General features: G+C 43.8%; 3 protein-coding genes across 3 annotated transcripts; 2 read left to right on the forward strand and 1 right to left on the reverse strand.

Annotated features, from left to right (window-relative positions):
* Positions 1–280: 280 nt before the first annotated feature.
* LOC114427228 (coiled-coil-helix-coiled-coil-helix domain-containing protein 10, mitochondrial-like) lies at positions 281–4,583 on the reverse strand. The gene is made up of 4 exons (XM_028395169.1): positions 4,398–4,583; positions 2,399–2,624; positions 599–740; positions 281–449 (listed from the first exon to the last, which is right to left on the reverse strand). Exons 1-4 carry the CDS (start codon positions 4,436–4,438, stop codon positions 430–432), a joined length of 429 nt encoding a protein of 142 aa, XP_028250970.1. The 5' UTR covers positions 4,439–4,583; the 3' UTR covers positions 281–429.
* Positions 4,584–4,982: 399 nt separating this feature from the next.
* LOC114426744 (zinc finger protein 397-like) lies at positions 4,983–16,163 on the forward strand. Its single transcript, XM_028394378.1, has 5 exons — positions 4,983–5,383; positions 8,315–8,445; positions 9,280–9,447; positions 13,234–13,300; positions 13,920–16,163. Exons 1-5 carry the CDS (start codon positions 5,113–5,115, stop codon positions 14,762–14,764), a joined length of 1,482 nt encoding a protein of 493 aa, XP_028250179.1. The 5' UTR covers positions 4,983–5,112; the 3' UTR covers positions 14,765–16,163.
* A 1,057-nt stretch (positions 16,164–17,220) lies between these two features.
* On the forward strand, positions 17,221–22,779 carry LOC114436257 (zinc finger and SCAN domain-containing protein 5A-like). Its single transcript, XM_028406441.1, has 4 exons — positions 17,221–17,665; positions 19,732–19,859; positions 20,578–20,692; positions 20,774–22,779. Exons 1-4 carry the CDS (start codon positions 17,278–17,280, stop codon positions 21,856–21,858), a joined length of 1,716 nt encoding a protein of 571 aa, XP_028262242.1. The 5' UTR covers positions 17,221–17,277; the 3' UTR covers positions 21,859–22,779.

The following is a 22,779-nucleotide window of genomic DNA, read 5'->3' on the forward strand; positions in this document are numbered from 1 at the left end:
ACATGATAAAATAAAGATACGTTGTTTATGATGGGTGTTTATCATCTTTCTAACCTTTGCGTAAATAAGTTTTGTTTGTCATTCCATTTAATTCCAGTTTAAAGGCACAGATTTCTTCAAACGTTCTTCACAACGTAGTGATGTCGGAGCCTATGAATCCATGGGATCTTTTAGGGACGTTGATTCAGTACCGTCTAACTCTGCTTTAAGGGTAAATGCTAAATTGATACAATAACACAATGAAGATAAACATGTTGGTAGTTTCATGGTGCAATGTGCATGTAGACAGCAGCTTTTTATTCAAGGTTTATCACTGTACATTAGCAAAAACATTTTATACATTTCACAGTCAACACAACATGTGTCATGTAATGTACAACACTGATGTTGATTCATTAATAAGACACATCCACAGCTGGCACCCGTTCTTCACACCAGTGATGTCACACCTAAACAAACAGAACAACAGGAATAAACAAGAACTGGTAAAAGTAGAGTAGAAGAATGTTACATGCAGGGAATTGGAGTCATTGTCAAAGGAACACATAGCCTGCTCTCCCCAGCCTCCCCCCTATCCATCCATTCACCACAGACCTACCATGGGAGTACTTGCACTGTTTGAGTGCCTCGTTAAAGCCCTCACACAATGAGAGATCAGTCTGGTTAGTGGCACAGTCCAGGAACTGCCTGACCTCAAAGTGACAAGGACCTGGCTGGGTTGGCGCAGGCTGGCGGGGCTCCTGGAACCATACAAGCAAGGACAGAAACACGTCAGACATGGAAATGTTTTTTCAGCCCAGCAGAGCTACTGGACAGTCAGAGCCGGCTCACTGAAGTCACCCTCAGAAGCTCATACAAACCCCTTATTTTCAATCAAGATGTATTCTGTATTGCTTTTACAGTGGTCAGGATTAAAACGCTTTACAGTGCTCCCTCGCTATAATGCGTTTTTTATTGCAATTTTGCATGCTTTCGTTATTTTTTTGGCCTACAGCTGCATCCTGATTGGCTGTAGGCCATTGTCAATGAATCTCCTCCATGCCGTGTCTCCTGTAGAGTGTAGAATGTGTACTGAAAACAGGCTTTGGTTTCATACTGGACTTATTGTTCTACCAAGAGAAGTGTGAAAATGTTAATGCCTGAGAAAAGTATAAAGGGTTTTACAGCCTTAAAACATCTATAATTGCTAAAAAAAAACATATAATTACTATACTCTATAATCTATATTGGGCAGCAGTGGCTCAGTGGTAGAGCAGGGTTGTCCAATAACCTAAGGTTGGTGGTTCGATCCCAACTCCTCCCTAGTCACTGTTGTGTGTCCTTGGGCAAGGCACTTTACCCGCATAGCCTCCAGTGTACTCACTGGGGTATGGTGCTCTTTGCTGGGCCCATTGTGGGACTAATAAAGGTTTCTTAATTTAATTAAATAATGATTGTAAAAAAAAAAAAAAAGGTGAATACTTCACGAATTTCCCCTATTGTTGGAGGAACCACTGTAGGTGGTAACGACCTCCCTTTTAAACAAGTAATGGATGATTGCAATGAAAGAAATGCATTAACTTTAACACACACTTTCTCCATTCTTTTCTCTTTTTCTCCAATCAAACTAAAAATCCACACAGTGGTGACCATGGCTGTGTCCGGAATCACTCCCTGATCGCTATATATGGCCCTATATAGTGCCTCCGCCATTTTGTAGTGCTGTCCGAATTCTTAGTGAGAACTTATAGACCCCAAATAGGGCCCTCAATGTATCCCACAATGCATAATAAATAATATGTCCTCCCCCAGAAAGTTTTTAATGAAGTAGAAGCCATTTCCTGCAACACCTATTTTACCGACAGAAGTAAAGGGTTAACTCAACAACTATTACTGAGTCAATAATAACTCCTTGTTTATTTTAAGCAATGATGACAAATACAAAACAAACTGAAAAGAAAACAAAGATTATTATAACAAGACAGGTTTACTGTTACTTTCCACCTCTGTGCCACCATGACTATAGGCCTAACCACAAAAACTACATTTCTGTTTCACTGTATTCCCAATGAGACAGATCAGATTAAACAGATTAGAAACAGATTACTCAAAGCCTCCAAAAAAGCTGCACAACAGGTAATTTAGTTCACATGAATCTGTGCTGATTTGAAGTGACTGAAACACAAAGGGAGGATCTATATAGAAGGAACCCCGCTCCCTGTCTCTCACTCCTGGCCTGCCCTATATGCCATAACGTCTGCTGCACGGTGTGCAGCTGCTTTGACAAAAGGGCACCCCCCCCCCCCTTCTCGTGGCTGAGTATGGGGAGTAGGGAGTGAGTGAGTGAGTGATTTCAGACACAGCCCATGTCTACCAGCCATCTTAATTTCTGTGGCTCACCGACTCTCTCAGCTCTTACCTGGTATGTAGGTTTTGCTGGCTCTGCACTGCTGCTGCTGCTGCTCCCACTGAAGGCTCCTGTGAGGGCACTGCCAACAACATGGCCCACAGCAGACCCTACTGCCACACCAGCAGCTGTGGTAGCCATCTGGGCCATGAGGCCGGGGCCCTGGGACTGAGTGGGGGCAGTAGCCAGGGAGGCAGGAGGTGGATGTGCAGGAACTGGAGCATGAGACTGAGCTGGGCTGAAAACAGAACAATAACAAAGAATGGAGTCTTAAGAGATATTTCTAGTTTACTGTCATAATGCACAGTCCAAGTTCTCATAACCTCATATACTGAAACATCAGACAGCTGTGCACCCAAATGATGATGTCACTGAAATCAGTGAGGGTTTTAGTTAGTGATTTATAAGGGTTTACACCTGAGGATGGAGATTGGAATTGGACTAAAGAACCCAATGGAAAGTTGTCCTTGAAAGCAGACTCTTTAAACCAGGGGTGCGGACCGCGGTCCGGGTCCGGACCCAGAAGCCGTCCGATACGAACCCGAACCTATAGTCCAAACAGCAGGTTATTCTTTAAAACCTGACGGGGCGCTTCTATTTTAACTGCCGCAGCTTTCATTGACTTTACGGTAGTGGCTTAGCGCGTGAGGAAACGCACAGACCAATTGCATACGAGTGTATCCACCCCACGTGATAACTCTCAGCCAATCAAATCTGGGCATTTCAGGTGGTTGCCACTACAATACAAGTTGCAGACAGGTTACACACGTGAGAAGACCAGAGAAAAGAAAGACCGCGATACACCGGGTCAAAGCGGGCCAGGACGGGCCAGGACGGCATTCCGGCAGCTTCTATAAATAGATATGCGTTCGGAAAACGATTAAATAGTCTTATGTAATGTTGTAATTTTTCGGAGATGCAGGTTGAGTCGGGCTGTTTCCGTCACGCTGATATTCAATAAATCAGCCAGTTAAATCCCCTCTGCACGCACACACTCAGCACTTAGTTCTGCTGAACATGTGCGTGCAGAGAAAGCTGCATTCACAGGTTCTGTGGCCTGGAACATCAGTGCATCCAGAATTTAGTACAGGGCTCAATGACCAGCATTGGATGGAGGAGGATGAGGAGGAGAGGACCCAAGCACAGGATTACAGATTATTTGCAGGCATAGGTGGAAATGAGATTTGAACACTGTAGCTGTCATCAGTTACGTTATCTAGAGGTGGATATGTAGCAAAGTATCAAAGTAAAAACGTCTGAACCGATAGTGTTTCCAGCAGTGCAATGAACATCCACGAAAATATTATGGTGAACATTATATAAGTAACAAACACACCCCTCATACATATCATATATTGACTATATGAATTTATATTGGGACCTTTGCTTCGAGACATGTTCTCTAACTGGACCTCTTCAACTTGAAACTGAATGCCTGCTTTAAAGCCATGATTTACTCGTCTGAACAACAACAAAAGCAGAACCTGACGCCCGGCATGACAAACGCAGGTTAGATAGTAGCATGATGAAATATCAGCACATCAAACCCTGCTGCCTGACCTATGTCTGAGCGGACGCTTTGTACCAGTGACCTTGTCTCGGCTTCTTTTTAAACTTGACATGTTCTCAGTGACTTCTGACGTCACAGTAACTCCGTTGTGTTTACTATGTCAGGTGTATAACTATTACATAAACCATACCACTAAAGTAAACTAACCTAAACTAAAGTAAAGTAAAGTAAAGTAAAGTAAAGTAAAGTAAAGTAAAGTAAAGTAGAGTAAAGCAGACCGCGTGTTCGCTTCATCGCAGAAAGGAGTTTCTCAGGTGCTGATAGCTTTGGATCCTTTTTCCTCAAACCTGAGTCCAGTGAAATATGTGAAGTTTATCCCATCTGACAAAATGTTTGTGTTCGATTACAACTGGCTTTTCTATTCTTTACAAAACATATATAGTTATATAGTGTCTCGACACAGACTAAGCTATTTATAGTTACAGTAACTGTACTGTTCACCTTGCTGGAGCGGGGACGCGGCTGCGGCTTCCTCTGGCCATTTCTGAGACGACACGAAGCTGAATTTAACTGACTGATCGGACGATCCACGAGAAATCCTCTGCTCCGGTACCGCAGGCTGACAGGAGACGGACCACTGACCTTGCACGGAAAAGCTTCGAGCAGGAACTGTCGCGAGATTACACGGGACCTGCAAGGCCCCCTCCTCCTCCTCTTCCTCCCCCTCCTCCTCCTCTTCCTCCCCCTCCTCCTCCTCTCCCCCCCCCCCCCTCCTCCTCCTCCTCTTCTTCTTCTCTCATTACGAACAATAATGGTGCAATGGTGGGCATTATCAAAAGAGCAACGAGCAGTGCAGGAAGGAAAAGAGAGAAGGAGAAGAACAATATTGAACATATATAAATATAAATATAAATATAAATATAAATATAAATATAAATATAAATATAAATATAAATATAGCGGTCAGCTTAAATCAAATCCAGGTCAATTAGTTTTTGACCAAGCCAGCCGCATCAGAAGAAGACGAAGAGAGGAGATTGCAGCTGTTGACGTTGGGGGCGCTGTTGCGCTGTTGTGTACCAACAAAGGGTGTCCGCGTCGTTGTCCAGTATTTCCCTCGCTGGGTGTTTGAAGGCAGACCGCCGTTGTGATGCTTTTCCGGTGGTGCTGGTGTTTCGTGACTGGAGTCGTGTGAGGACAAAGCTCGTCAGTGACCATGTCGATGTCCACGGACTTCCACTCTCAGATCGCCTCCATCATGGAGGCGTTGGCTAACGCGGCCGTTGCAGAAATTTGTAAAGTTGTGGACGACGGATATGCAGTGGTTCAGCTGGAAATGTCCCGGGGGCAGAAGGAGAACGACTTTTTGAGGAAGAAAATCAAACTACTAGAGCTGCAGATCGCCAGGCACCGAGCGGAAGGCTCCGCCGGCGGCCGCTACCCCGGGCTGCGCTTCCTCCCCCGGCAGAGCAGGGATTCACATTCCGGTATGTAAAAACTGAATATCATTTCAAATTAAAGCTGCAAGCAGCATTGCGGGCCCTCGCAGACCTTGCGATCCGCGGGGTCATCTCAGTCTTCTCTCCTATGCTCTCCTCTCCTCTCATTTGCTGAGATGTACAACAAACACATGTTTACAACCAATCTTTCCTGTTACCAGTAGGTGGCGCTATGACCGTATCATCCTATTAGCATATATATCTGTTCAGACTCAGGTCCATAGCAGTATTGTAAGATTTTGTCCACATTGCATAAAGTATATGGGTAGTACTGCATAAAACATAGCGAGTTCCTTTGTAATGGCGAATGGTCAACTTTGAGGCCACTCCCCCACCACACCGTAATACTTTTGAAAGAGTTTTGGAATGTGTCTATTCCCTATGGTGTCCTGAGTAGACACAGTGAATTTCAGCTCAATTGCATGAAGTATGTGAGGCATGAAAAGTTTTGAAGCAGGGTCACAAATAGGCACAAAATGGCCACAAAAGTCAAAATGGCGGACTTCCTGTTGGGTTTGGAGGGGGGGTCCAAGAGACTTTTTTGTGCGTCTTGGGGTGATACATATGTGTGCTAATTTTCATAATCCTGTGTCAAACTGGCCAGCGGGGCTACGCGTTAGGGCAAAAAATACAGGAAGTTCCTTTGTAATGGCGAATGGTCAACTTTGAGGCCACGCCCCCACCACACCGTCAGACTTTTGTAAGAGTTTTGGAATGCGTCTATTCCCTATGGTGTCCTGAGTTGACACAGTGAGTTTTAGCTCATTTGAATGAAGTATGTGAGGCGTGAAAAGTTTTGCAGCAGGGTCACAAATCGCCAAAAATTAACAGAAATTTCAAAATGGTGGACTTCCTGTTGGGTTTGGAGGGGGGGTCCAAGAGACTTTTTTGTGCATCTTGGGGTGATAAACATATGTGCCAATTTTCATGACCCTACTCAAAACAGGCCAGGGGGGCAGGCAGAAAAACCTATGAAAACACAACATTTTGTGTAGCCAGTAGGTGGCGCTCTGTCAAAGCCTCAATATTGTTGTATAGATGTGTTTAGGGTCAGACTCTGATCATACATGTGACATTTGGTACAGATCGGACAGAAAACGAAGAAGTTATAGCGACTTCCTGTTTCCTCTGAAATGGTCAAACTTTGAGGCCACGCCCCGGCCACACCGTCAGACTTTTGTAAGAGTTTTGGAATGCGTCTATTCCCTATGGTGTCCTGAGTGGACACGGCGAATTTCAGCTCAATCCGATGAAGTATGCGAGGCATGAAAAGTTTGGCAGCAGGGTCACACATCGCCAAAAATGGGCACAAACCTTCAAATGGTGCACCCCTGTTGGGTTTGGAGGGGCTACGCGTTGGGGGCGCTATAGAGCCATTTTTCTATGTGCGTTTCAAAACTCAGCAAATTTCAAAATTTTTCGGGCGAATGAATTTTTCTACCAAGTTTGGTGAGTTTTTGGCCATGTTAAGGCCCCCAAAAATGCGATCTCAGGGGGAAAAAAAATAAATAAATAAATAAATAATAATCTTAAGGGTTTCAATAGGGCTCTTGCACCATTCGGTGCTCGGGCCCTAAAAACAAGTCCACAGGCGCGCCGTGAACCAGACAAAAACATACTTCAGAAAGTGCTTTGTTGCAGTGCCATCCATAGACTCTGTAAACACCCAGGAGACAGGAGACCTTCACTCTCAGTCCCAGTCCTGCTCTTTGTCATAATGTCATGGACGACTCATTTCGGTGGATCTAAACACCTGGCACCTGTCCATGGACTCAGAGCAGTAGTATTTACATCAGGGTGTGAGTTTTAAAAGATACATTTTGTAAAAAAAAATGAACTCACGCTGTCCACAGTATGTCCAAAGTCTAACACTTAAGACATTAAACAACACTCAGTGAGTTGTTTTTCAGTATCCATGACCTGCTCCAAGTCAACAAGAGAAGAAGTGGCATCAGAATTATAGATGTTTGTATATTAAGAAAACCTTTATGTGTCCCACAATAGCCAAATTGCGTGATGACATGATCCAGAAACCTGGATGTGTTCTGCTGGGTAAGCTTCATGGTTTATGCTGACTGTGTGGACGAGCTCTGTTCTTCCCTTTGAAAAAGATGAAGCTCAGGTTTTCTTCACCCATTTCTAAAGCTTGACCAATATGGGTTTTTTCTTTCATGACTGGCCGGCCTCCATCTGATTACAAATAAGACTGTAATAATAACAAATGATGACCTTAACTCAAACATCCAATGTTAAGGTCTGTCTCCAACCTGTGTGTGGCCAAAGGTCAGGGCCATGGAGTCTAATAACACTAGTTATGTTATAGTAGTGGGCCCTGTTTCCTGTCTAGGCCCAAGGGCTTCATTTATAATCCATGTAGGCCTTTCAGAGTTCAGCCCAGGGGCCCGTTACTGGGTTTTGATACCTACCCATAGTAGACTACAGCTGTTTGAAGATCAACCCAGTGCTTTAGTAGCCCTAGTATACAGGCAGTTCTGTTCCTCTGCTCTGTATAGTCTTTTTTATTATTATTATTTTGAAGCTGCACATGTGTACATTTTCTGGAGCTCCTAAATTAATGTTTTTTTGCTGATTTGAAGTATGTATTACACAAGAGGAGAGAAGGGGAAGCAGACAGACACTGCACAACAACGCTCTCTGTCCACAAAGAACTGGAGCTTCTTTACGGTTTTGTTGTTTTTGTTTGTTTGCGTTTCTTTTGTCTTTTTGTTTGTTTTTCATGTTTAGTCAATAAATAACGGCAAGTAAAAAAAATTACATGTTGTACCTCTGAAGTTGTATTTCCCTAATACTATGATCATTTATATTATGTTCCACACACACACACAGGTATAAAAATAAGAGAGGGTGTAGTAACTTTTGAACACGACTGTAACTATTTTCCCTCTTCTGTCTGGTCAGGTCCCTCCCTGCAGGACAGGACCAGGGTTCTGAGGAAAGCTCCAGGGGATCAGCAGTCTGTTCAGAGGTCCCAGTCTGTCATTCTGGACCAAGACCCTGATCAGGAGGTTGTGACCACCACTAAAACTGAGGTAGCTGTTTCACAGTACAATTGTGCCTAAATGTTTTGAACTTGAATTGTTGTTTATTTCTGCATAAATATGATCTAAATATGACCCCATATAGTCAGGAAGTTGATGCAATGTTACATGTATGTAAGTGGCAGCAGATGTGTCTAGATGTCTCCTACAACAGTGTGGAGGTATCAATAATGTCATAGCCACAATACTACAGCTTATTAGAATTTACTGCCCATGATTTTCAGTTGAAGGCCGGCTGTCATCACATTTTTAGTAGTTGTATTATGTCTCCTAATGTATTATTCACATCTCACGACTCTCCGTGTGGACGGAGCCTAATTAAATATACACTGCTTTGGAAAGCGAGTTTAATCCTAACTGTTTTCTTCCAGGAAGTTATGTCCTTTTTTCCTTACTCTTCTCAAAGTTAGCCTTCACTTTCACATCAATGTGCCAGTTAAATAGCTGATTTACACAGCAGCTATTTATTTACAGTGTTCACAGCAACCATACTGGTCCAATAAAGACACAGATTAGTTTTCAAAATTCCTTGAGTATTGGTTTAAAAAAATGTAAACAAACTGGACGTTTTCCAAGTGCCTACTGGTGCAACACCAAGAAAGCAAAGATGCCTTTATGTCTGATATTCTGACTGAACCATACATCAGATTTCAGGACAATCATAAGGTTCAATGTCTGTCTTCAGCTTCCTCATTATGTAGCTTCTGCTTTCTGCTGCATACACAGCACATTTATTTTAAGAGTTATGATTGCAATAATGTGGAAATGTTATATATGTGTGTGTTCTAAAACCATTATTGATTTTTATTTAATTTGTCTTCTCAGTCAGCAGAGCCTGAGGAAGTGAGGGAACTGCTGATCGTCAAGGTGGAGGGAGCTATAGACACCAGACCTGCTGATCCAGAAGATCCCTGCATCAGTGCCAGAGGGGAGCTCCCTGACGTCTTGAAAGATGCCCAAGATGGCCAGCCAGCCAGCTGCAGCAAAACGGAGGTCAGTGGATCTGACATCATGACCTTTGTAGACAGCAGGACAGCTGAAGCTGATAAGAGCAGCGACGCACACAGTTCCAATCTCCAGTTAACAGGAAATGAGATCAGAGCTGAGGAGAGTCAGTCTCTGAACTCAGATTCTGACTACACATCACACAGAGCAGTGTCCTGTGATGATGTAATACACGTTAGCAAAGCTAATCAGACTGCATTAGCTACCCCTAAGTCCTCCCTCTCAGAAGTGATATACATTCACGAAGGGGAATCAGACAAGGAAGGAGAGGAGTGTGAGTGGTCAGATAAAGGAGAAGCTGTATCCCCTGTAATTCAGAGTTCTGGCCTGGAATCAGCAGCACAGAAGTCAGCATCTCGTTTCCCTTGTGAGGACCCTTTAAGAACTTCCAATATTAAGTCCACCAGTGACACACACCTTGGGGCTCCTCAGTGCCCCATAACACACCATAACCATAGCCATCATCTCACCTTTTACCATGCTGTCACAATGGAGCGTCCCTATGGCTGCACCCGCTGCACCAAGCGCTTCTTTTTGGAATCAGACCTGCAGAAGCACATGGCCAGGCACACCAGGGAGAAGCCCCACACCTGCCTGCTATGTGGAAAGAGCTTTGTGTGTCAGAGCCAACTGGACATACACCACAATGTTCACACTGGAGAGAGGCCCTTTAGCTGCTCAGTCTGCAACAGACGCTTCTCCCATCCTAGCAACCTGAAGAGGCACCAGAAGATCCAGCATGAACACGCAGCACTGCAGCACCAGAGCTTTCCGTAAGGAGACAATCTGTCACTTGGTAATGCTCAGCCTTATTTTTAAAGACTTATTTGCACTTGAAAAGAGCAAGAGAAAAAGAAGAAAGTGACTAAAAGAAATGTAGAAATCTAAATCGTGAACATAAAGTCTTTAGACTTACAGCTTTTCAAGCTCTCTAAGCATCTAAAAGCTGTCTTATTTGAAAAGGGAATCTGAATTTACAAAATGAACTGCAAAGAATGTAATGATTACACATCAAAGCCCCTTTATGTAACAGTAGCACAAACACATCAGACAAATAAGACCATAAAGTGGTGAGTGAGCTCATCAAGAAACCCTGCCTGAACCTTGACTATGATCAAGGCAGCTGTCACCCAATTATACTTACTGCATTATAAGCACAAATCACAGGAACAGACAGGCAGTATAGCACATCATAAGCACACAATACTACCTTATGCAGGCAGTAGTCTCATTAACAATGAAAATGTAGCAAATGCAATGTTAAACGCTACTTGACATGTGGAAACACAGTGGTAATGGATGCCATGAGCATCCTGGGCACCACACCAAATTGTAACACACTGTCAGTTTTAGAGCAGAGGGTACCTTTTCTACACACTGACTGATACAAGCATGTAGATTGTGTTGGTCGGAGTTCAGTCTCTTTGAACCTGCTTTAGAAGCTGCTCTGTGATAACAGCAGGGTCTGGGCAGTGTATCTGTGCTTGTTTAAGTCCTCTGTCGGTGATTTAGGACCCTGTCACACTTTTCTTCATATTATGTTTTCTTAGAGTTTGGTCATCTTGTTTGTGTGCTTCAGTTCGCCATATGTTCTGTCTCTCAGTATAAACATCTTTTTACATCACTCTGACTAAACTAAACTATAGGTAGTTTGTCAATAGATGGAGTGATCCCATCTGCTGGACTGACACTGTGCACAGTGAAGTCGATTCTTTTAGCATTCAAGTCATTATTTCAGTTTTACAGTAGCATTTCCAAAAGTTGCATCTTGTTAATAAGGCCAGTGTTTGAGAATGTAAAACAGCAGGTAAAGGGAAATATCACAAGCCTCACAGTTATAAACTTTGAATTGTGAAAATCCAGTGTCCACAAGTATAAGAGTAAGTGGAAGAATTGCATACTGAAATGTTCAACTTCTAAAAAGTACATTGATTTCTACATCCAGTACTTGGTTAGGACACATTTTCCATGGTCTCTTGGTCATAGTAATTGTTGGTCTTGATCGTGCTTGTGTGTGTGCTGGGCTATACACAGTGTTTATGTTTGATTTACTCAGACAGGAAATAAAATGTTCAGTCATTTTCATGTCTCGCTGTTGTGTGTGTATAAGTCGAGAATATAATACATTTGTACTTTCTTCAGCAACTGATGGAAAATATTGAACATCTTCACAACATTTTATTTTAGCCTTAGTAATGCCAGGCAAGGGTGTTTGTGAAATGTAAGCCTGACATTCTGTCCAGTCTTGTAGGAGTAACATAGTGACATCAGAGCCACTGAAATCTCCAAGCAGAAAGACCAGATGATCAGCTGGTCTGGATCCTAGGTCTAACTGTTTGGAGTGCATCCATCTGGGTACGTTATCAGGGCAAGCTATATCCAGGACATGTCGAACAACGAATAATTTACCAGTGTCTCTTTTGTGCTGAAGTATCTTCAGTGCAATAGTGTTTAAAAAAGCTGAAGCTGTTTTAGTTTATTGATAAGTAGAATTGATTTGGACTTTAATCAAAGTACCCAATATTGGAAAGATGCTTTGAGAGTTCTAAATGAATTGAGGCTGGCGCTGAAGCCTATATTGGTAAGCACACACATTAAGGCAAAACACATTCAATTCTGTGTTCTACTGACCAGCACTTTCATAATGGCAGCCTGTTCGCTGTGCTTCTTCAAAACCTCAGGTCTTTGTCTCATTGTCTTTTGTCAGTATTCCTCATTGTGTTTTTACGCTTTGTGTTCCACTGAGAATTCATCGTTAATTTTGACCTTGCAGATTTTGTGGTCAGTATGAAAACAGTATGTGAGCTGATGTGCAGTTAAGCTACTTTTTGGTCCTGAGTGAAGTATTCTTTATGTTGAAGTAGCGTTTATACTCACTTATAATAATTCAATCCGAGTTATACGCTCATCTGGAAGGAAAAACTAATCGTTTGTATTCATGTATGAACATAGATGAGTGTAAATGTGCTAATAAACCATATTTTCAATGAATTGCTTTGTATTTGTACTTTCTGCTTACAATAACATATGTTCATAAATGACGTCTTTTCTTCAATCCATCGCTCACACACTGATCAGCCTCCAGACTCATTGCCTAACGAACCAGCTCTGCTTTGTGTAGCCATTGACTGCAGCACCTCTTAAGGTGTTTTGTTGCATCAAATGCTATACACCACAGTTTTTTTCATCATAGCAGGACAGCCAACAAAAAGGCACCTGCCAAGGACCCCCACTGCTATAGTGTATGTTGTAGGTATAAGAATCAAAGCAATTCCAGCAGAACCCCGGTCAGAGCATCACACAGTACCAACTTTCTTCCCACAGTGCATCATACTGCCATCTTTTTCCCAGATAAACCGCACACCCAGCTGTCCACTGGACCAGCTTCTTCCATTCCACAATATGTTCCAATTCTGTGATGCCGCATGTTCTGACACTTATGATCAAGACCCCTACACGGGTTCAGCAACCAGCCTTTGCGGCCCATGTGTTTTACTGAACCTTTGGCACCATGACCCTGTCATCCCTTCACATGTCCTTGCTTGGACCCCTTTCTTTCCCAACCCCTGGAACAATTTACAAGGGCTGCATAATCCACCCTTTGAGGTGCCAATGTAATGAGGTATTCAGTGTACCCACTTTGTCGCTGGTTTCTAATGTTTCTATGTTGTGGCTGATTGGTGTATCTGTCTCTCACCTGCTGTTAAAACAGACACTAAACTGTATCAGCCTTGGGTCACTTCTGCCAGTTGAAATCCTCCCTCCTCTTTTCAGGTGCAGGGATGTCTGACAAACACAAGCAGAGTGGAATGCAAGGAGGAAAGGATGGACACAGTGCACGGTATCATGTGTTTTTCTCTTTTCCTGTGTGTAGACATCCCAGAAAAATCTTTTAATGTACTCCAAGCAGTTTCATACATGTGTGGTATTATGTATATAACAGTAGTAAAGGTATTCTCATTCAACTTATGTGAAATTGTTGCTCTGTTCAACTGTAAAACAGTTGCTATTTATTTAATATTAATTAAATTTAAAGGGGCAAAACATAATGCTGGTGAAAACAAGTTTCTTTCTGTCAACACATCCTAGAAATAATAAAAACAAAAACATGTACTGAAAACATACTTACACTATGTGTATAGGTAAGTGCAACACACTGATGTGTCCTTTAAGAACAAACCTTGCCCTTATTCACTAAACAAAAGAAAAAAGTAAAAAAAACATAATTCTATAAAAGTAGATTACTACACCTTTCTAATAAGATCTTAAAGCCCATATCTGACTGTACCTTCACTCCTAACTTCACTCACCTTAATGTCAGTTATCTCTCCCAGTGCTGATTTTGCATGTGTCTACGCTTATGGGATGAGCTCCATGATGCAGATATGACCAAGGAAAAAAGATGAGAGGTTTAGGCAGCTCTAATTCTCTAATTCTGACCCTTTTGTGTGGCTCCTCAGGTGACAAAGAAACACATGGTTGCTTTCAGAGCCAGCTGGAATGGCAGGAGAATAAGACTGAAAACCAGGAGCCGCTGTCCTGTTCCACATACGAAGAAGTGAACTCCTCACTTTCTAAAATACCTCCGAGCAGAATGCAGCATGAGAGCTCTGTGTCTCAGTTTGACCCCCTCCCACATGCAGTGAGGGACAGATGTGGAAGAGCAGGCCTGTCTCTACAAGGTGGAGGTGATAGAGTGGATGAAGCGGTGTCAGACCCTGGTATGAGGTCACAATATCAGCCAGTGTTGTGTGTACAGATCGATGAGCCACCATCAAATCACACCTTCAACCGTGCACATGTTGCTATGGAAACCACGGACTTCCAGCCCCAGCAAATCCAACATTCTGGCTCTGGATTCCAGCAGAGGGACAACCTCTCTTGTCAGAACCAACTTTCACATGCTTCCAGCAGTCAGAACCAAGACATCCAATCAGCACAGCCCCAGCAGCAGCAGGAGCATTCCCGCCCCTATGTCTGCACCTTCTGCTTGCGCCGCTTCACCCACCAGTCCCAGCTACATATCCACAAGCGTGTCCACACAGGAGAGAAGCCTTACCTGTGCCCCCAATGTGGAAAGAGATTTGGCCAGTTGTCCAGTCTCAAACGTCACCAGATGGTTCACACTGGGGAGAGGCCTTTCCCCTGCCCCCACTGTGGCAAGCAGTTTTCCACTTCTACCAACCTGAAGGTCCATCAGAGTGTCCATACTGGGGAGAAGAGGTTCCACTGCTCTAAGTGTGGCAAGAACTTCTCTTTCCTCAGCAACCTGATCAGGCACCAGGCTTTGCACACCATCAAGTAGAGTATATAGTATGTGGCGCTATGACTGTATCATCATATCAGCACATCAATCTATTCAGACTCAGATGCACAGCAGTCCTCTAAGAAAAACCTATGATGCCACAACATTTTGTGTAGCCAGTAGGTGGCGCTGTACTAAATACCATTTGACACGCATTCAGGGTGGGGCTCAGATCATACATGTCCATTTTGGAGCAGACAGTAAACACAGAAGTTACAGCAACGTCCTGTTTTGTGTGGAATTGTCTCATTTTAAAGCCACGCCCCCTTCAACTACTTTAGTACAGAATCTTGAACATGTGTGTTCCTTATTGTCTCAAGAGTAGACACGGTACATTTCAAGTCAATTAGATGAAGCATGGGCAAGTAGTTAGCAACATTATGCTAACATGACATAGCTAGTAGGTGGCGCCAAAGATTGAGAATTGTTGTATAGATGTGTTTAGGGTCAGACTCTGATCATACATGTAACATTTGGGACAGATCACAAGTTATAGCAATTTCCTGTATTGTGTGAAATCCTTAGATTTTAAGGCCCCATCGACATCATAATATTTTTAAAAGAGTTTTGGAATGTGTCTATTCCCTATTATGTCATGGGTGGACACAGTGAATTTCAGACGAATTGGATGAAGGATGTTGGCTGTAAAAAGACCACAAAAGTCAAAAAGGCCTGACTTCCTGTTCGGTTTTGGGGGTGTCCAGGAGACTTTTTGTGAGTCTTGAGGTGACACACGTGTGTATCAATTTGATCTGTGTCAAACTAGCCAGAAGGACTATGCGTTAGGGGGCGCTATGTAGCCATTTTTCTAAAATAACCCAAAGGTTTCCAATAGGGCTTTGTACCGATCCTCGGGCCCTAATAAGAACATGTGCACCTTCCAAAGTTCAGATAAGCACAGATAAGACACTCTTAGCTGTGCATCTACACTGGGGACTTGCTACTACAGTCTGTGTGGGAGACACTTCTCACAGGTCTGCAACCCCAACACACCAGGGTGTCCACATGAGAGAGAGAGACCTTACTACTGCACCATGTGTGGCCAATGCTTCCCTGTGCTGGTGCACTTGGTCTGCCACCAGAGCATCCACATCAGCAACTGATCAGGTTGAGACAGTCAGGCTCCTCCTAAGGATTATAAAAGACTGAACTCTGATGGTCCTTTATATTCAACATGATTATAGTAAAAATCTCTCCATGTATCTTCTACATGTTGAGGAAGCAAGACAAACACAGCGTCATTAATACATACACACAAGTGGAGATAATGCCAGAAAAGAATAGTTGGTATTGTCTGTGGATGCTCTCAATCATCCATAGTCATTTCCAGGAGTTTAAATTGAGGCAGCTGGACTCAAGTGGCTAAAAACAGATTCCACATCAGAACAGAAGCAGACAAGGCCCCTATCAAATTCAGTACATTACATCATTACTTATCACATTATATCAACTGTTTATTATTACTTGTTATACTCAACAGAATAATACAAAAAGTACATCTTAAAGTACAAAAACAATAAAGTCAATTTGACAAAAAGATCCAATGTCTGATATTATGTATCCTAGATTACCAATTACATCTGAACTAGAGAACTAGAGAACCTAGTGCGCCTGCGCAGCTGTTGATGTAAGATCTTAACCCTACAAACTGCACACTTACCTTTGTATTAACAGTGTCAATGAGCTCAGTCTTCTGCTCGGTGCACACACACACACACACACTCAACCACACGTCGTATAGTTGACCAATCATGTGCAGCTTGAACAGAAGCCGCAGAGGAACTCAAGTGTTCCGGTCGTTCACTTCAAAGATCCGGTTCTAAGAGACGTTGTGTTCGCCATCGTTCACCGGTGGTTTTCTCGTCCTCCCCTCTCATCAGGCAGCTTGCTCGGATGAGCTCAGTGAGCTCAATAAAGCTGCAATTGATTGTCAGTAACGGTAACGGCGTAGTAACGTTGGAAACAGTAATTGGTCTGATTACTCGTTACTGCAAAAAGTAACGCCGTTTATTTATAACTCAGTTATTCCTATCACTGATATTATTACTATGTAATGTTTTTCTGGATGTATTTCACCACCATGTAGTGACAGGATAAATGATCCGGAGAATTCAGATCAGGCTATCAATGGGTTAAACCTGGTGTTGATCTGGAGAGGAGGATCTTTGTTTTGTCTGTCAGTGTGTTCCCGCAAATGTAACCTGATATATCATTACTTAGCCTGTTCCTTGTTTTTTTAAACACATTGTCCAGTATGGAGACAGTCGTCAGATCAAGGTCCTCACTCCACTTATGATCCATAGCTCGTCCAGTCCGGTCAGCCGCCGTGCCCGCACGGTCCCACCGGGGTTCTGCCAGCATGCATGCCGATAAACTGTGGAAGGTGTATAAACAGAGCGCTCAGCGTGGAGGTGAGGCTAAACAACAAACTGACGTCATCAGGAGGCGACTCTCGCACCTCAAAGAGCCACAACATTCCTGGACACACTAGAAGCCAGACGCTGAGCCTTTGCATGTCTCTGGTCACATATCGGTGCGTGCATCAGTTGACGCCCGTGCACCGCAGCGGCAGGCAGCGTGCGGCGCGCATCTGTCCGTGCGGGAGCACGCTGCCAGACCAGACGACGATGGCGGACTGTGTTGGCTTCCAGGCGCAAATCGCCTCAATAATAGAAATATTAGCCAACTCAGCGGTGGCAGAGATATGCAAGCTGGTGGACGAAGGCTACGCGGCGCTGCGCTCTCAGATGGAACAGGAGAGAGAGAAGAGCGAGAAGGAGAATGATGCCCTGCGGCAAAAGCTGCGAGAAATGGACGTGAAGATGCGGAGCTACGAAAGGAAGATGCGGAGACGGAGTCAGCGGGAGGAAATGCACGCCTTTCATTTTAGGCCACCAGAAGGTAAATAGGAAACAAGACTGCAGCTGGCCTGCAGCTGGCAGCGTCACCGCTCAGAAAGCATGACGCACGCATGTCTGCAAACAGGAGTCATTGATTTAAGCTGGATCCATACTCCGCGAGACAAAGAGCGGAGAACGCGCTCCACGGGTGGTAAGAGATACAAAAAAAAGGTCTTTTCCGCACTGAGGTACCATACTCCGCGAGACGCGTGTGTGCAGAACTCCTCATACGGCCCGCCCACTAAACTATAAGGAAAGACTTTACTGAGTTTTTTAACACACCACAAGGACTTGTGCCATGGCAAGAGGGCATTATACAGAGAGGGTGCCTGCAACAGCGTGAGATGTCCGGCGATGAGTTGTGAAAATGCGACATTAAAAGTAACAATAGCAAAGATTCAGTGTTTGTGCCTTTATGACCACATTTGCACATCTACTGTGTTCCAATGTGCCTGCGATACTTCAAACTGTCCGGTGATGAGCTGTGAAGATGCGACATTAAAAGTAACAATAGCAAAGATATACAGACATTGTTAACGAGCCTATTATGCCCGGGTATGTAGGAGTATATAGAATGGTAATAACAGTCACCATCTGGTATGTGTGAATGGCTGTCTGGAGTTATTGGTGACAAATCACCCTGACTTGCCTTTCTTTCTTTCTTTTATTGCTCATCATGCAAAACCAGTATGGTCTTATCTAAATCTGTTGAATCAGTGCTGTTTATACACCTACCTATATACCTGGAGAGGCTCTTGCGCTTCTCCACTTTCATCACGCCCACAATAAATTCCGACCAATCACAGCATGGTTGCCGCACAGCCTTGAAAGACAAAGTTCGGCCCGGACCCTGTGCACAGGAGTGCGGATCAGCGGGCGGTCAGAGACAAAAAATGACGTCATTTTGTGGGCGTAACGTCTGCAGGGGGGGAAAATGTCTTTGTCTCGCGGAGTATGGATCCAGCTTAACTGCTGCATTCAGTCTAACAGCAGACCAGACTGGAGCCTGTGGTATCTGTCATTGTTCAGCAACTTCTCCAGCCTGCAGCGCTGTAATGGCTCCTGCCCTGTGGACACAAGTACCACAGAGAAACACATGAATCACATAAATATGACATCTACGCTACCTGGATGGTGGTAGTTTACAGAATATACAATGGGCTAGTCAGCATTACTAAGTAATGATGTCATAAGTTCACATTAGTCATAGGAATCTATATTAGAACTCACCTCAAGTAACAGGTTAACTTTAATAACTTTCTTGTATCAGTGCTTTGGCGAGAGGTTTTGAGAAGTTTAGTTTGCTGTAGGATACTAATAATTGAAACAGCTGTGTCAAACACTTGGAACAACCCACCTGTAAAAACCTAACCATCACACATTCAATCCAAACAGGTCAGAGTGAGCCCTGCAGAGACAGAGTGTGATTAGCCCAGTGTGAGCTGCAGGAGCCTCCAAGGCTGTGGAGTAAATAACACAGATACATCAGAAAGGACATGTGTCTAATAGCTGATTCAACAGTAACAGTGTACAAAAAACAATGGTTGGCTGTTTCATACTTTTCATTTCTTTCTTTGGATTAGTCACCTCTGAGGAAATACTGAAGACTAAACTTTTCTCAGAATCCTCTAACAGGTGTTTATTTGTCTTGCAGTTCACTGCACGCAGACACATGTCCAACAATACATATAAATACATAAAAAACTGTTGGTTTGTTCAGAATCTGAAGTGAACATAATAAATAACATTATTAGCATGTTGTGGTAACAACAAACAATTTTAAAGCGTTTGTTTTAAATATAATTTAAAATGCCTGAGAGAATAAGGTGGTTCCACAGGAAGGCTCTTCCTCCATTCAGGGCCAGCATTCAGCCTTTGGACATTCTGTTTGCTGCCATGTATGCTAGTATTTTAAAATGCTACACGATCCCAGCAGCATTCAGAGTTAGAATTCAGCAGTACATGTCTCACATATAAGTGTGAGCTCATAGGCTACGGACTGACTTTGTAAAGATAGTTTGTTTATGCAGTAAATGCAGATGCCTGGTTTCCTGTTGTTTCTTTCAGGATCCGATGACCTTCAGCCTCTGGGGGCACTGCTGCCTGCTGCCTCTGAAGACAAACCTTTCCAACACATTTCAAAGGCAAGGATTAATCAGCACTATAGATTTAAACAGCACTTATTGAGGTCCAAGGCAAAAAGTTGGAAATCATTGCATTAGACCAGTCAAAACATTTCTAACAGCACCAGGTGTTACAGCTCTACACTACAGCTGATGTCATTTTGAGGAGACGTGCCCATAGAGTTGGATAATTACTCAGTTATATCACATGAAAGGTATTTGGTTCAATTGAACATATTCTTAACTTTATGCTGCCTGTATAGAAATACATATTGTATACAACATTTAGTCCAGATTATTATTATTTAAAATGATGACTGCAGGTAAGAGCCTGACAGCTGCCTTAATGCCCACAGTTACATTATAAAGAAGCACAATGTATAGATTCATTTTATTAGCTCTCATACATAAATGAAGAAGAATAGCCATCATATATTTACATTCAGCATTTATGCGATGGACAATGTCAGCTGTAGGATAGTCTGCTCTGCTCCACGCTCTGAACTCCTCGTTGATGCCGTCTCTTGGTTCTCCAAACATGAAGCGTGCAGCAGTAATAGAGAACTGAGAAAGCCAGTCTGGGGAGAGGTGAGAAAAAAAACATGACTCCATGCCTCGATTTAAACTCGTACTCTGTGGACTTATTTTTGTCACCACCTATATGCTCAGCAAGTGTGAGATCAATTGAGTGAGTCTTTGATAGCATTCATTTTAGTGTGACTCAGATGAAGAGGGTCAGTGAAGTTACTGTATGTGTTGCCACATTCTAGCTGTTTGTGCTGTATCTTAGCAGGAGGAAGCTAAAGTGTTGCCACTGGTGAAGCAGGAGAAAGAGGAAAGAGAGGACTGTAATCTGGACCTCAAGGTAGAGGTAAACATCAGGGCAGAGTGTGGCCTCTCTACAGGTGAGGGCTACTTTTTGTTTGGTTTTATTATAGACAGAAAAGCAATGTTCTGTCAATGACGCTCTTTAAATTTCCTCTTAGGCTGTTCCTCTGTGTTGGTCTCTTCCTGTTCTGCAGTGGAGCCAAGCGAGGAATCGTCCCCCACTAATGTTCTTCTGGACACCAGTGGCAACAGCTTTGCTACCTCTACCTCCCAGCCTTCTTCCTCCCCCACTGTTGCCACTATGGACTTGACCTGCAGGCCTCGAACAAAACGTAAAGCCACCAAGCCTCTGGGCAACAGTTTGGCTCTTAGCAGTGGGGGAGCCCCCGCCCCTGAGGCTCCGCGCAGGGACCTCACAGTGAGTCTAACGGATGGGGCTCTAAAACCAGGGGTCCAGACAGATGACACTACAGAAAATGAACTTCATACCTCTCAGCTGTCAGACCCTGTAGCCTCAGATGAACCTAGTCCTGACCGCCTCAATAGCCTGGGCCTGGACCTGGCTTGGATGCAGGAGCGAGTCAGCCATCTTGGTGCAGCATATGCAGTAGCACAATTAGGTTTGGGGAACTCAGAAACTGGACATCCATCTGCCTCCTTCCCCTCCCAGACAGGAGACAGTTTAGATGCTCCCCCAGCCATGCTCTTCACAGGTGGGGCCCATGAAATGGCTGCTCTCGCTGCCTCCTTTGACATGGCAGCTGCTGCTGCTGCTGCTGCTGCTGTTGTAGCAGCACCGCCTCCACCTCCCCCTCCTCCTCCACCCCCTCCCCCTACAGCACCTTCTGCCATCACAACCAGCCAGAGGCGGACTTACAGGAACAGCACTACTGCTCCTAAAGAACCTGTGGTCTGTGCTGTGTGTGGGCGTGTCTTCCCCAGCGAGGCTACCCTGGAACTTCACCAGCGGGTGCACACAGGGGAAAGACCCTACACCTGCCCCCACTGTGGAAAGGGCTTCGCTCAGCCCAATAATCTGCGGGTCCATCTCCTTATTCACACTGGGGAGAGGCGTTATAGGTGTACGCTTTGTGGCAAGAGTTTCATCTCATCAAGTCACCTGAAAAGGCACCGCACAGTCCACACGCAGGAGAAGCCCTACAGCTGCTCACGCTGTGGACAGTCCTTCAGCCAAATGTGTAGCGTTCGCAGACACCGGCAGCAGTCGCAGTGTGGTCTGTAGACTGACCACTGGACTCAGAGTGGTGAATGATTGAAATTGACCTTTCTAATGGAATTCATGCATCTTACAAATTAGAAACGCCTGTATCCTGTGATGACATGTAGAGTCGGTGTTTGTCCTAGAACATAGCAGTAAATGTGAATTTTGTTTAAGTTGGGTTTCACATAAGCCCTCAGCCACTGCTTACCTGTTGTCTGACACAGAGACACACATGAAGTGGATGTCAGAGCGCACCTCATCCATCTGGTATTAAATACTGTTGTTTGTGACAGAACCGGTTTCCTGTTGGCTGATGATGATGGCACACAGCCATCATCACAATCAAAATGCTGACAACCACCCAGATGAACACAGCCATACACTGAGTACTTCACAGCGCCGTTGTTTTTAACACAAATCTTTCAGTAATAGAAGTCTCTTCTTGTTCCGCCTGCTAAAGATCTTTCCAGACATGTTTAGCTCGTATTGTTTCTTTCTCCTAAAAGGACATGTTTTCTGCAGATGATCACTGGAAAACAGTGTAAATTGTTACCCTGTGACACCCTTCTCATACCTTCTGTGTGTGTGTAGAGCTATACAACAACTGATTTGCTAACTTGGTTGGTTTATCTTTAGAGTGGTTAGGACTTGCAGGTCTGAAGCAGGACAGGAGATAAGCTGTCCACATCCTCAAAGGAAGACACAGCAAAACATTTTTTTTTGAGTAGATGAGATGCAAAATGATGTCCGCTAAACGTCAGCCTCTTTTTTTATTAAAGCACTTTTAAAAAGTTTAAGTAGCAGTTTATTAAAGTTGTTGGTAAAGGTCAGGCGGAGGACAGAGAGATAAATACAGAGATGTATTTATCACATATATTGCTACAGTAACATTAATGAGTGGCCTTTCAGACAGCTCTGGAGTTTATTCCCAAACCATACAGC

This window comes from Parambassis ranga, chromosome 1 (genome assembly GCF_900634625.1).
Source record: "Parambassis ranga chromosome 1, fParRan2.1, whole genome shotgun sequence".
In the NCBI taxonomy this organism is placed as follows: domain Eukaryota; kingdom Metazoa; phylum Chordata; class Actinopteri; family Ambassidae; genus Parambassis; species Parambassis ranga.

What these genes read in the sequence shown, in the direction of transcription:
- LOC114426744 (XM_028394378.1), top strand. Translation starts at nt 5,113, where the DNA reads ATGTCGATGTCCACGGACTTCCACTCTCAGATCGCCTCCATCATGGAG. An exon ending in TGACCACCACTAAAACTGAG is followed by an intron (nt 8,446 to 9,279) that starts GTAGCTGTTTCA and finishes TTGTCTTCTCAG; the next exon opens with TCAGCAGAGCCTGAGGAAGT. An exon ending in CCAGCTGCAGCAAAACGGAG is followed by an intron (nt 9,448 to 13,233) that starts GTCAGTGGATCT and finishes TCCTCTTTTCAG; the next exon opens with GTGCAGGGATGTCTGACAAA.
- LOC114427228 (XM_028395169.1), bottom strand. Translation starts at nt 4,438, where the DNA reads ATGGCCAGAGGAAGCCGCAGCCGCGTCCCCGCTCCAGCAAG. An exon ending in CAGCAAAACCTACATACCAG is followed by an intron (nt 741 to 2,398) that starts GTAAGAGCTGAG and finishes GTATGGTTCCAG; the next exon opens with GAGCCCCGCCAGCCTGCGCC. An exon ending in ACAGTGCAAGTACTCCCATG is followed by an intron (nt 450 to 598) that starts GTAGGTCTGTGG and finishes CTGTTTGTTTAG; the next exon opens with GTGTGACATCACTGGTGTGA.
- LOC114436257 (XM_028406441.1), top strand. Translation starts at nt 17,278, where the DNA reads ATGTCTCTGGTCACATATCGGTGCGTGCATCAGTTGACGCCCGTGCAC. An exon ending in TCATTTTAGGCCACCAGAAG is followed by an intron (nt 17,666 to 19,731) that starts GTAAATAGGAAA and finishes TGTTTCTTTCAG; the next exon opens with GATCCGATGACCTTCAGCCT. An exon ending in AGCACTTATTGAGGTCCAAG is followed by an intron (nt 19,860 to 20,577) that starts GCAAAAAGTTGG and finishes GCTGTATCTTAG; the next exon opens with CAGGAGGAAGCTAAAGTGTT.